At 49.2% G+C, this 10,298-nt stretch overlaps 1 protein-coding gene across 3 annotated transcripts in view; it reads left to right on the top strand.

Annotated features, from left to right (window-relative positions):
* Window positions 1–10,298, top strand: part of Axl (AXL receptor tyrosine kinase) — a 31,554-nt gene that overhangs the window by 9,990 nt on the left and 11,266 nt on the right. Inside the window, exons 7-12 of one of the 3 annotated variants that reach the window (XM_021218802.1) lie at window positions 2,398–2,608; window positions 2,899–3,038; window positions 3,630–3,780; window positions 4,000–4,026; window positions 6,584–6,716; window positions 7,061–7,152. In XM_021218802.1, the coding sequence (XP_021074461.1) occupies window positions 2,398–2,608; window positions 2,899–3,038; window positions 3,630–3,780; window positions 4,000–4,026; window positions 6,584–6,716; window positions 7,061–7,152 (754 nt within the window). The remainder of the gene's footprint in view (window positions 1–2,397; window positions 2,609–2,898; window positions 3,039–3,629; window positions 3,781–3,999; window positions 4,027–6,583; window positions 6,717–7,060; window positions 7,153–10,298) is intronic. The other 2 variants (XM_021218803.1, XM_021218804.1) reach the window with 2 other exon arrangements.

Below are 10,298 nucleotides of genomic sequence, written 5' to 3'. Positions count from 1 at the left end.
AAACATGAACTTTACTTGGAAAAAAAAAAAGACTTCGAAAGCTGAAGTATGGCTCAGTGGTAGAGCCCCTGCCTAGAATCTCCCAGTGAGGGGCTGGGGGTGTGGCTCAGTGGTAGAGACCCTGCCTAGNATCCCCCAGTGAGGGACTGGGGGTGTGGCTTGAGGTAGAATTGACCAGGGGCATTTCCCTTTCAAGGTATGAAACTGAGAGACCCTGAAAGGAAAATAGCCTGCACCTCCACCGAACCCCCAGCCAGAAGAACAACACTGAGGTTCAATCCTGGCATTCCACCAACTTGAACTATCGCAAATGTCGGGTTAAGCCACAGCTGCCCTCCTACCCACATCCATGCAGTGTCCAAAGAAAAGCAGAAGTGTGGGTTCTTCCTTCTCCAGGTCTCACTTCCTGCTGCCCACAGGCTCGGGCTGGACAGTTCCTGAGGGAGGGTCATGGCCGTCCCAGGGAAAAGAGAAGTGGGAGTGAATTTGAGCCCACTGTCTGCACCCATCTCCCCTTTGTCCTGGCAGAGGTTCCTCTTCCTGTATGTCACTGTGGGTCAGAGAGCAGACTTGCCCCCTCCTGCTATCCATCACTAACCTGCCTCCTCCTCAGGTCTTATAGGGCCAGGGTCACCCTCTCTGGGGACCATGTTACTTTGGGAAAGCTACTGAATGCCTGGGCCTTGGCCTCCCCATCTGTAAAACTGGAAAAAGAATTGAACCCCTAAGTGGGCACGAGGGATTTGTGTGTTTAGCTGGGTACAGGCTTAACAAGGGACTTGGCATAGAGTAGGCTCTCAAAAAATAATGACTTTTAGGGCTGAGGTATAGTTTAGTGGTAGAATATTTGCTCAATATTAATGAGACCTTTGGGTTCATCCCCAGTTGTGCCAAAAAGGGGGCTTAGGTATATGCCTCAGACAGTACAGTGTTTACCATGCAAGCTTGAGGACCCAAGTTTGAACCCCAGAAGCCACAAAAAAAGAGCTGAGCATAGTAGGACACACATGGAACCCCAGTGCTGGGGCAGATAATGGATCCCTGGAATTCACTGGCTGGCAAGTCTAGCAGATCAGTGAGTCCCAGGTCCTACTGAGAGACCCTATTTCAAAAAACAAGGTGAGGGCCAGCTGGATGGCTCACCAGGTAAAGGTGCTTGCTGCCAAACTGGACAATCTGAATTCAATTCCCAGGACACAATTAGTAGAAGAAGAAAACTGATTCACATAAGTTGTCCTATAGCATACACGCACACACAATAATCACAACAACAATAATAATAACAATAGCAATAGCCAGACATAGTAGAACTTGCCTTTAATCTCAGCACTGGGGAGGCAGAGGCAGGCGTATCTTTGGAGCTGAAGGCCAGATTGGTCTATGTAGCAAGTCCAAGTCAGCCAGGGATACATAGTAGCACTGTCTCAGAAAGAAGGAAGTCAGGGAGGGGGACAAGTTGATATTATTGTAAACAAACTAACCTACATAGCATTAAACTCTGTCACATAACAAGGAGTCTTCCCTTGTCACTCAATGGTGGGCAAGATATAGGCTTTTTTTCTCTTTTTAATTTTTTTCCAAGACAAAAATGTTGCCCAGTCAGTCTGTCCTTGAACTGGTGATCCTCCTGCCTCACTGAGAGCTGGGTTATAGTTGTATGTCACCACATCAGCTGCACAACTGCATTTAATGTTTTTGTTTGTTTGGTTGGTTTTTGTCCTTGAGTTGTCGCTTTGAGGTTTTGCGTATGGGTTTTTGTGAGATACCAGCGATCAAGAGTGTACTCTGTACCCCTGAACCACTCCTCCGGTTTGCACATTTAATTTTTTTTTTTTTAATTTTTGTCTGTTTTTTAAAATTTGTTTATTTCATGGAGTACATCATTGCTGTCTTCACACACACACACCAGAAGAGGGCTTCGGATCCCATTACAGATGGTTGTGAGCCACCATGTGGTTCCTGGGAAATGAACTCAGGACCTCCGGAAGAGCCACTTAACCACGGAGCGGTCTCTCCAGCCCTGTACATTTAATCTTTAAACAAGTGTTCAAGGCATCTCTGGTCCTCTAAATGAGGAAACTGAGGCTCAGAAAGCTGGCAAGGGTGAGGGAAGTCTTACCAGAGGTGTCCTTTGCAAGGGTCGAGACAGGGTGTGGTCATACAGTTTCTTTGCTTTGCAAATCTGAATGCCCATTGTCCCGTTGTGGAGCTACAACACATAGAGTTATACAAACTCTCTCTCTCTCTCTCTCTCTCTCTCTCTCTCTCTCTCTCTCTCTCTCNCACACACACACACACACACACACACACACACACTCAGAGACCCACACAACCACTAGGACCACAATCAAGAATAGTGTAACTGGCCTCTGATCCCTGACCCCCCTGTCTCCTCAGGCCGTGCTGTCAGACGATGGGGTGGGTATCTGGCTGGGAAAGTCAGATCCTCCAGAAGAGCCCCTCACCTTGCAAGTATCAGTGCCCCCCCACCAGCTTCGGCTGGAAAAGCTCCTTCCTCACACCCCTTATCACATCCGGGTATCCTGCACCAGCAGCCAGGGCCCCTCCCCTTGGACCCACTGGCTTCCTGTGGAGACTACGGAGGGAGGTAAGAAAGTCTTAGGAGGAAGATACCATTGGGCTTTGCTTTCATTGGTCCCACCCTGAATTCTCCTCTCACCCCTTTACCCCACAATGGCCTTAGTCACTTTGTCCAGCCCCTAACCCCCAGCTCTGCCCACTGGCTTCTCTCCAGATCTCTCCCCGTGCTTCCGCTCATGGAAGGCCTGCACGAGTTGCCCACGTGTGTGTTCTTTGCAACCTGCCCCACTTCCTGGGAACAGGGGAGGGGGTCAGGAAAAGGTGGGGGTACCAGCTTCCCTCTTCCATGTCCTCCAGTGCCCTTGGGTCCCCCTGAGAACGTTAGCGCCATGCGGAATGGGAGCCAGGTCCTCGTGCGTTGGCAGGAGCCAAGGGTGCCCCTACAAGGCACCCTATTAGGGTACCGGCTGGCATATCGAGGCCAGGACACCCCCGAGGTGGGTGCTGCTGGCTGGGTTAGGGTGGAATGGTTGTGGGAAGTGGGAGATGGGAAAGAGATGACAAAGTAAATGCAGGCAATTATGGAAAACGGGCACTACTATACTGTTGTACCGTGTCCACTGAGGCGCATTCCAGAAATCCTAAATGGGTCCCCGAAGAAGAGGCAGAGGAACGTCTGTCTGTGAGTGTTGTAACAGCACCTCAGTGGGCTTGGGTACTGTAAATTTTATGGCATCTTAGGGATGAGGTGCTTCCTAATTTATACAGATGTTTTATCTGGACTAGCTCTACCCCAAGGTGGAGAGAGGGGTGGGAAGTTAGAAGGGGTCAGATGAGGACAAAAAGATGAGAATTCAGTTCTTCAACAAATGCTGAGCTGTGCCTGGTGCTGAGCACTGTTCTGAGAAGCTAAGGATATGGCTAGAGATGAGGCAGAGTCCCTGCCCTTTGCAGCTGACGTTCCAGACTACATGGAGCTAGAGATGTGGAGACAAATGTAGAGACCAAGGGGAAAGGATGAACAAGAGTTGAGTCTTAGGAGTTCTAGATGTAGGTGTCCCTCCTGATGTCGCCTCTGGACTTCCTAGGTACTTATGGATATAGGGCTAACTCGAGAGGTGACCTTGGAACTGCGGGGGGACAGGCCTGTGGCTAACCTGACTGTGTCTGTGACAGCCTATACCTCGGCTGGGGATGGGCCCTGGAGCCTTCCTGTGCCCCTAGAGCCCTGGCGCCCAGGTAACTCTAAAGCCATACCCAGGCCCCTTCAAGCTGCCCTTAGGATGGTCTTTTCCCGGCACCCTTGACTTGTTCCCCATGCCTCTGAGTGCTCCCCCAGCTTAGATTCTGTTGCTACCCTGAGCCTGACACAGAGCCTCTCCCTCAGCCCGCTCATTTGGCGTCATGTCAGTCTCGCCCTCTCTGAGCATGTCTCTCCTCTGTCCTTTCTCCTCACAGGGCAAGGACAGCCACTCCACCATCTGGGTAAGGGCTTTTGCGCCCCCTTTCTCTGCCTTCCCTCAACATGCAGCGAGGGCCTCATCACCACACATGTACCTTTTACACACCCCTGTCGTGCCTCTCAAACACATCGATCGCTCTGACCCTTCTCTTCTTCAGTTTGTGAGGGCCTTGAGGGAGGTGCCTAGAATGGCCCAGTGAGTGGTATGGGAGATGTACAGACACATGGGTATGTAAGGAGTGAATTAATATACAGTGTGGGTGGGTGAACGAATGGATAGAAAGATTAAAGGGGGCTGGTGAGATGGCTCAGTGGGTAAAAGCACCTGACTGCTCTTCCGAAGGTCCGGAGTTCAAGTCCCAGCAACCACATGGTGGCTCATAACCATCCATAACAAGATCTGACGCCCTCTTCTGGAGTGTCTGAAGACAGCTACAGTGTACTTACATATAATAAATAAATAAATCTTTAAAAAAAAAAAAGAAAAAAGAAAGATTAAAGGATGGATGCATGAATGGATAAGTATATGGAGACTGGGTTGACAGACTCTTGGATGGATAGACACGTGTGGGGAAAGAATACTGAAGGATAGAGAGCCAGGTATAGTGGTATGTGTGTTGGATCCCAGCACTTAGGAGACAGGGGCAGGTGGATCTCTCTAAGTTTGAGGCCAGCTTGGGCTATGTAGTGAGTTCCAGGCCAGCCACATAGTAAGACCCTGTCTCAAAAAAAAATATTTTTGAAGGATAAGTAGATGTATAAATGGATGGATGCATGGGCAGGCATACGGAGAGTGAATGGTTATACATATAGACGAATTCATATAGAGATAAGCCAATGGATAGATGGAATGGAATGTATAGGGGATGAATAGAGAGATCAATGGGAGGAGGGGAGAGGGAGGAGAAGGAAGGGATGGAAGAAAGGAAGGAAAGGGAAGAGAAGGAAGGAGAGAGGTTCTCTCTTTCAGATATTTCTTCAGCAATTCTCAAACCTTCTTCCACTTCCATGGCACCCTCCTAACGCTGCAGAGCCACCACTTAGAACCCAACTCATTTCTTTCAATGCTCTTCACTTACGTCCTCAGCCCTCCTCTCATGCCCTGTGACAGCCCTTCCTTCCCCACACATGTCCGGCACACACTCCACTCTCACCCATACACAGACACATGTCTAGACAGACATACACAGACACTGACAGACAGACACACACACAGATACATATACACACAGAGAGACAGACACACACAGACATACACACAGGCCTAGACACACATAGAGACACACAGACACACAGTCACATGCCTAGACAGACACACACAGAGATACACACACAGACACATGCCTAGGTAGACAAACACATACAGACACACGCTGAAACACATACACATGTCTGGACACACACACACATACAGAGACACACAGACACATGCCTAGACAGACATACACACAAATACACACAGAGAGATACACACAGACACACACAGACACACACAGACAGACACACATGCACACCCCACCTCCTGGTACTCAGCACACGCACATGACCAACCATACTCCAGTCCCTCCCTCCTCTACACCTGCCCTTTCCTGTACTTTCCTGTACCCTTCCTGTATGCCTCACTTGCCAGTTCACGCTTAGTTCACGTATGTTGCATGTTCACTGCACACTCATCTCATGCTCAATCACATCCCTAAAGATCACTGCTGATAGCCTGCATGGTTGGTGCACGCTTGCAACCCCAGCACATGGGAAGGCTATGGAGGCAGAAGAATTAGTTCAAGCTGCCCTGAGCTGCAACAAACCTTGACTCTAAAAAGAAAGAGGAGCGGGGTGGGAGGCTGGAGATGTAGCTCAGCTGGTAGAGAGTGCTTGCCTGGCATGCAGGAGCCGTGGTCCAGCCCTCCATAAGCCAGTCACAATGATGCATCCCTGTAATGATGCACCCAGGAGGTGGAAGCAGGAGACTCAGAGGTTCAAGTCATCTTTGACTGCATAATAAGTCCAAGGCTAGCCTGGGGTTTATTTGACCTTCCCTAAAACAAAATAAAAGGAAAACTGGATATTTCTCCTTTGTCTTGTGTCCCAAGCTCCTCCAATGGCCACCCCATTCTTTGCACACGCATGCATGCGTGCACACGCGCACACACACACACACACACACACACACTTCCCTTACGCACGTGTGTTTGTCTCTCATTCCTCGCCTCCTCGAGCACTCCTAAAAGATATTCCTTGGTTTGTTGTTCCTCACCCTTGTAGTCCATGCGCACGCTCCATGCACCTTCTGTACTGTGTGAATTCTCTCCCCACTCACTGGTCTTTCCATACCCAGGTCATGTCTCTGCACAATTATCCTGCCACTGTCTCCCCTGCACCATTACTGGCGCTCTCCCACACTCGTCTATCCCCTCCCTGCATGTTCATGCCCCCTATATACACATCCCATATACACATCTCGCCTTCCCTTTCCACCCAGGTCACACTCCTGTCCCCCTCCCATGTCACTCCCCTTTGGGCCCCAGGGAACTGGATCCAGGGGCCTTAGCTGTGTGATCTGTCCCCCATACCCTCTGACAGTGAGTGAACCCCCACCTCGCGCCTTCTCGTGGCCTTGGTGGTATGTACTGCTGGGAGCACTTGTGGCCGCCGCCTGCGTCCTCATCTTGGCCCTGTTCCTTGTCCATCGGAGGAAGAAGGAGACTCGATATGGGTGAGTTAGAACTCACGGGGAAGCTGAAGTCATGGGAGACCAATGAGGAGGTTTTGTGTGTGTGTATGTGTGTGTGTCTGTGTGTGCGTGCTGTGTGTGCATCTTTGTGTGTGTGAGAGAGAGAGGGGGGAGAGGGAGAGAGGGAGAGGTCTGAATGGGGATGAGGAGATTGGAAGAGATGATGGAAGTCAGGGAGTGCAGATTCCAGATGTGCTCAGCATGCACTAAAGGGGAGAGCAAGCGGCACAGTTTGGGAATGCACTGGCGCTTGCTTTAGTGCCCACTAGAAGGACAGAGTTCCACATGGTTCCTTTCATCCTTCACCTTCTCCTTTCTCCACCTAGGGAGGTGTTCGAACCAACTGTGGAAAGAGGTGAACTGGTAGTCAGGTACCGTGTCCGAAAGTCCTACAGTCGCCGGACCACTGAAGCCACCTGTAAGTGAACTCCACATAGAGAAGTGGGCCCCTGTAGCCGGTCTGAGCTTCTGTAGATGCCTGAGCCAACAGTTTCTGAAGGTCTTCAGAACACAAGGATGTTAGAGCCTCAGGGCCTAGGCACTGTGAGGCTTGGACCACACACAGCTTTAGAACGTAGACGATAGGGTGTTGTGCATTCTCAGCACTGAGGACAAAAAAAGAAAAAAAAAAAAAAAAAAAAAACCAGCTTCAAGAAGAAAGGGTTAATCTGGGCTCAGCATTTGAGGGCAGGACTAGTCCAGCCTGATGAAGAAAGGCTCTGTTAGGTGGCTGGCCACTTCCTATCTGCAATCAGCAAACCCAGGGAGGCAAATGCCTGGCTCAGCTTGCTTTCTCCTTTCTATCCAGTCCAGAACCCAAGGCTACAAAATGCTGCAGACCACAGTTAAGGTGGGCCTTCCCACCTGTCTTAGTCAGGGTTTCTATTCCTGCACAAACATCATGACCAAGAAGCAGTTGGGGAGGAAAGGGTTTATTCAGCTTACACTTCCACATTGCTGTTATCACCAGAGAAAGTCAGGACTGGAACTCAAGCAGGTCAGGAAGCAGGAGCTGATGCAGAAGCCATGGAGGGATGTTCTTTACTGGCTTGCTTCCACTGGCTTGCTCAGCCTGCTCTCTTATAGAACCCAAGACTACCAGCCCAGAGATGGCACCACCCACAAGGGAACCTCCCCCCTTGATCATTAATCGAGAAAATGCCTTACAGCTGAATCTCATGGAGGCATTTCCCCAACTGAAGCTCCTTTCTCTGTGATAACTCCAGCCTGTGTCAAGTTGACACAAACTAGCCAGTACACCACCTTAGTGTCTAATTCAGAAACTCCCTCCAAGACATGCGCAGAGGCCTGTTGCCTATGCAATCCTAGATATTGTCAGGTTGACATTAACCACAACCAATAACTATTGGGGGTTTTGTTTGTTTGTTTTGAGACCAAGTCCAGGCTGAACTGAACGACTCTTGACTCCATCTTCCACGAGCAGGAACTGTAGACAGAAAGCTGCAGAAAGCTCCATACCTGGCTCTGCTCTCTCTCTCTCTCTCTCTCTCTCTCTCTCTCTCTCTCTCTCTCTCTCTCTCTCTCTCTGTCCAACTCTGTAACCAAAGCTAGCTGCAAACTTGCAACCTTTCTGTCTCTGCTTCCTGGGTGCCGGCCAGGATAATTTGAATCCCAGACACACTAAATCTTCAGAACACCAAATCTAAAAGCCAGAAGATCTTGGGATAATGTTTAATGATGATACCAATGAAGAAGATGATGATGGATGATATTGATAGGCAATTATGATGACACTGACAATGACAATGGAGTGACAGTCTCTGCACACACACACACACACACACACACACACACACACGCACACCAGGAGCACTATTCTAAACATTCTATACACATCTACTCATTCGATCCTCACAACCCAAAGGCATGAGCTGTGTTATCACCCTGCCTTCAAAGAAGAGGGAGCTGTAGCAGAGAGCAACTAAGTAACTTGCTTAATGCCACACAGCTTGTAAGATGGATAAGTGAGATTTAAACCCAGCCAGTTTTCCTACGAATTCATTTATGTCTGGTTTCATTTTCTTTTTGCGATAGAGTCTCAGGCTACCCTTATACTTTCTATGTAACCAAGGTTCTCTTGAAGTTGAGATGCTACTACCTCCAGCAACTTGCTCTAAAGCTTTCTCTCCCCCTCCTGTCTGTCTGAAACTGTCTTTCCCTCACTCCATCTTTCCCTCCCTCCCTCTCCCTTCTTGGGGCTGCAACACAGGGCCTTGCATATGCAAGGCAAGCAGGGTACCACTGAGTCATACACTTAACCCTTGGTTTCTTAAGGCGTTGCCTCACCAGGTAGCTCAGACTAGCCTTGAACTCTCTATCCTCTTGCCTCAGATTCCCACGTTCTGGGATTACTTGAGTGTGCCACCATATACAACCTGAAGTCAATACTCCTAATGGCCACACTCAGAAGTGGCCTCTTGAAATTATAGAACGTTAGAAACAACCTGAATTCTAGATTCAATCTTGGTCTGAAAAACAATGTGCTCAGGGCTCTAGGCTCTCAGTTTTGAAAGTCATAGGGTCTTAGAACTGTAGATCCATAAGACGATAGAGTCACGGAAGGCCCCAGCTGAGGTCATCCTCCAAGGCCACCACCCATGAATGCCCCTCAGTTTTCCAGCCGAGGAAACTGAAATCCAGAGAGCAAAAGGACAGATCAGGATCTAGATCTAGCACACATCCCGGACTGCCAGTGTCCCACGGGATGTTGGGAAGGGCTGGGAAAGACATTTACTTAAGAAGAGAAGGAAACAGTAGTTGGATGGCCACAGTGATTTGTGGAAGTGATACAAAGCCACAGTTCTCGCAGCATGAGCCTGGTCCCAAGAGGTTCTGGAAAGCTGGGCTGGACACCCATGAGGTCAAAATGATTTTCACAGTGGTATCGGGATGCTGCTTGCTCTGCTGCACCCCCATTCTTTATAAACTTTCAAGGGACTTCCCCTCAGGCTCCCTGATCTATGACAGCATTAACACTCTGTGGTTGAAAGAACATGTGCCTGTGTGTTACTGGGTTTTTAAAAGCCATTGTCAGGAGCTAGAGGGATAGATGGCCCAGTGGTTAAGACCATTTGCTGTTTTCTCAGAGGACCTGTGTTCAATTCCCAGTCCCCACATGGTGACTCACAGCCCTTCAATAACGCCTATGCCATGGTATCCGATGTCATCTTCTGGCCTCCATGGGTACTGCATATACATGGTGCATAGCTATATATGCAGGCAAAAACCCATACATACATACATACATACATATAAACACAGGTTTAAAAAATAAAATAAACTGCTATCTTAAACTGGATGGGGGTGGTAGATCATGGCAGGCTAAACCAGGAAGACTGAAAGTTCGAGACTTGCCTGGGCTAGATTGAGTTCAGGCCGGCCTGTGTAACTTAGTGAGACTGTCTCAAAAGAAAAGTAAAAGAGGTCTGGGGATATAGCTCAATGCTCAGTAATAGAACACTTGACTGGAATCCTCCAGTGAGAGGCTGGGGAATGGTTCAGTGGTAGAGCCCCTGCCTAGAATCCCCTAGTGAGGGGCTGGGG

The sequence above is a fragment of the Mus pahari genome, chromosome 19 (assembly GCF_900095145.1).
Source record: "Mus pahari chromosome 19, PAHARI_EIJ_v1.1, whole genome shotgun sequence".
Classification (NCBI taxonomy): Eukaryota; Metazoa; Chordata; class Mammalia; order Rodentia; family Muridae; genus Mus; species Mus pahari.
This window is presented reverse-complemented; position numbering and strand designations above follow the sequence as displayed.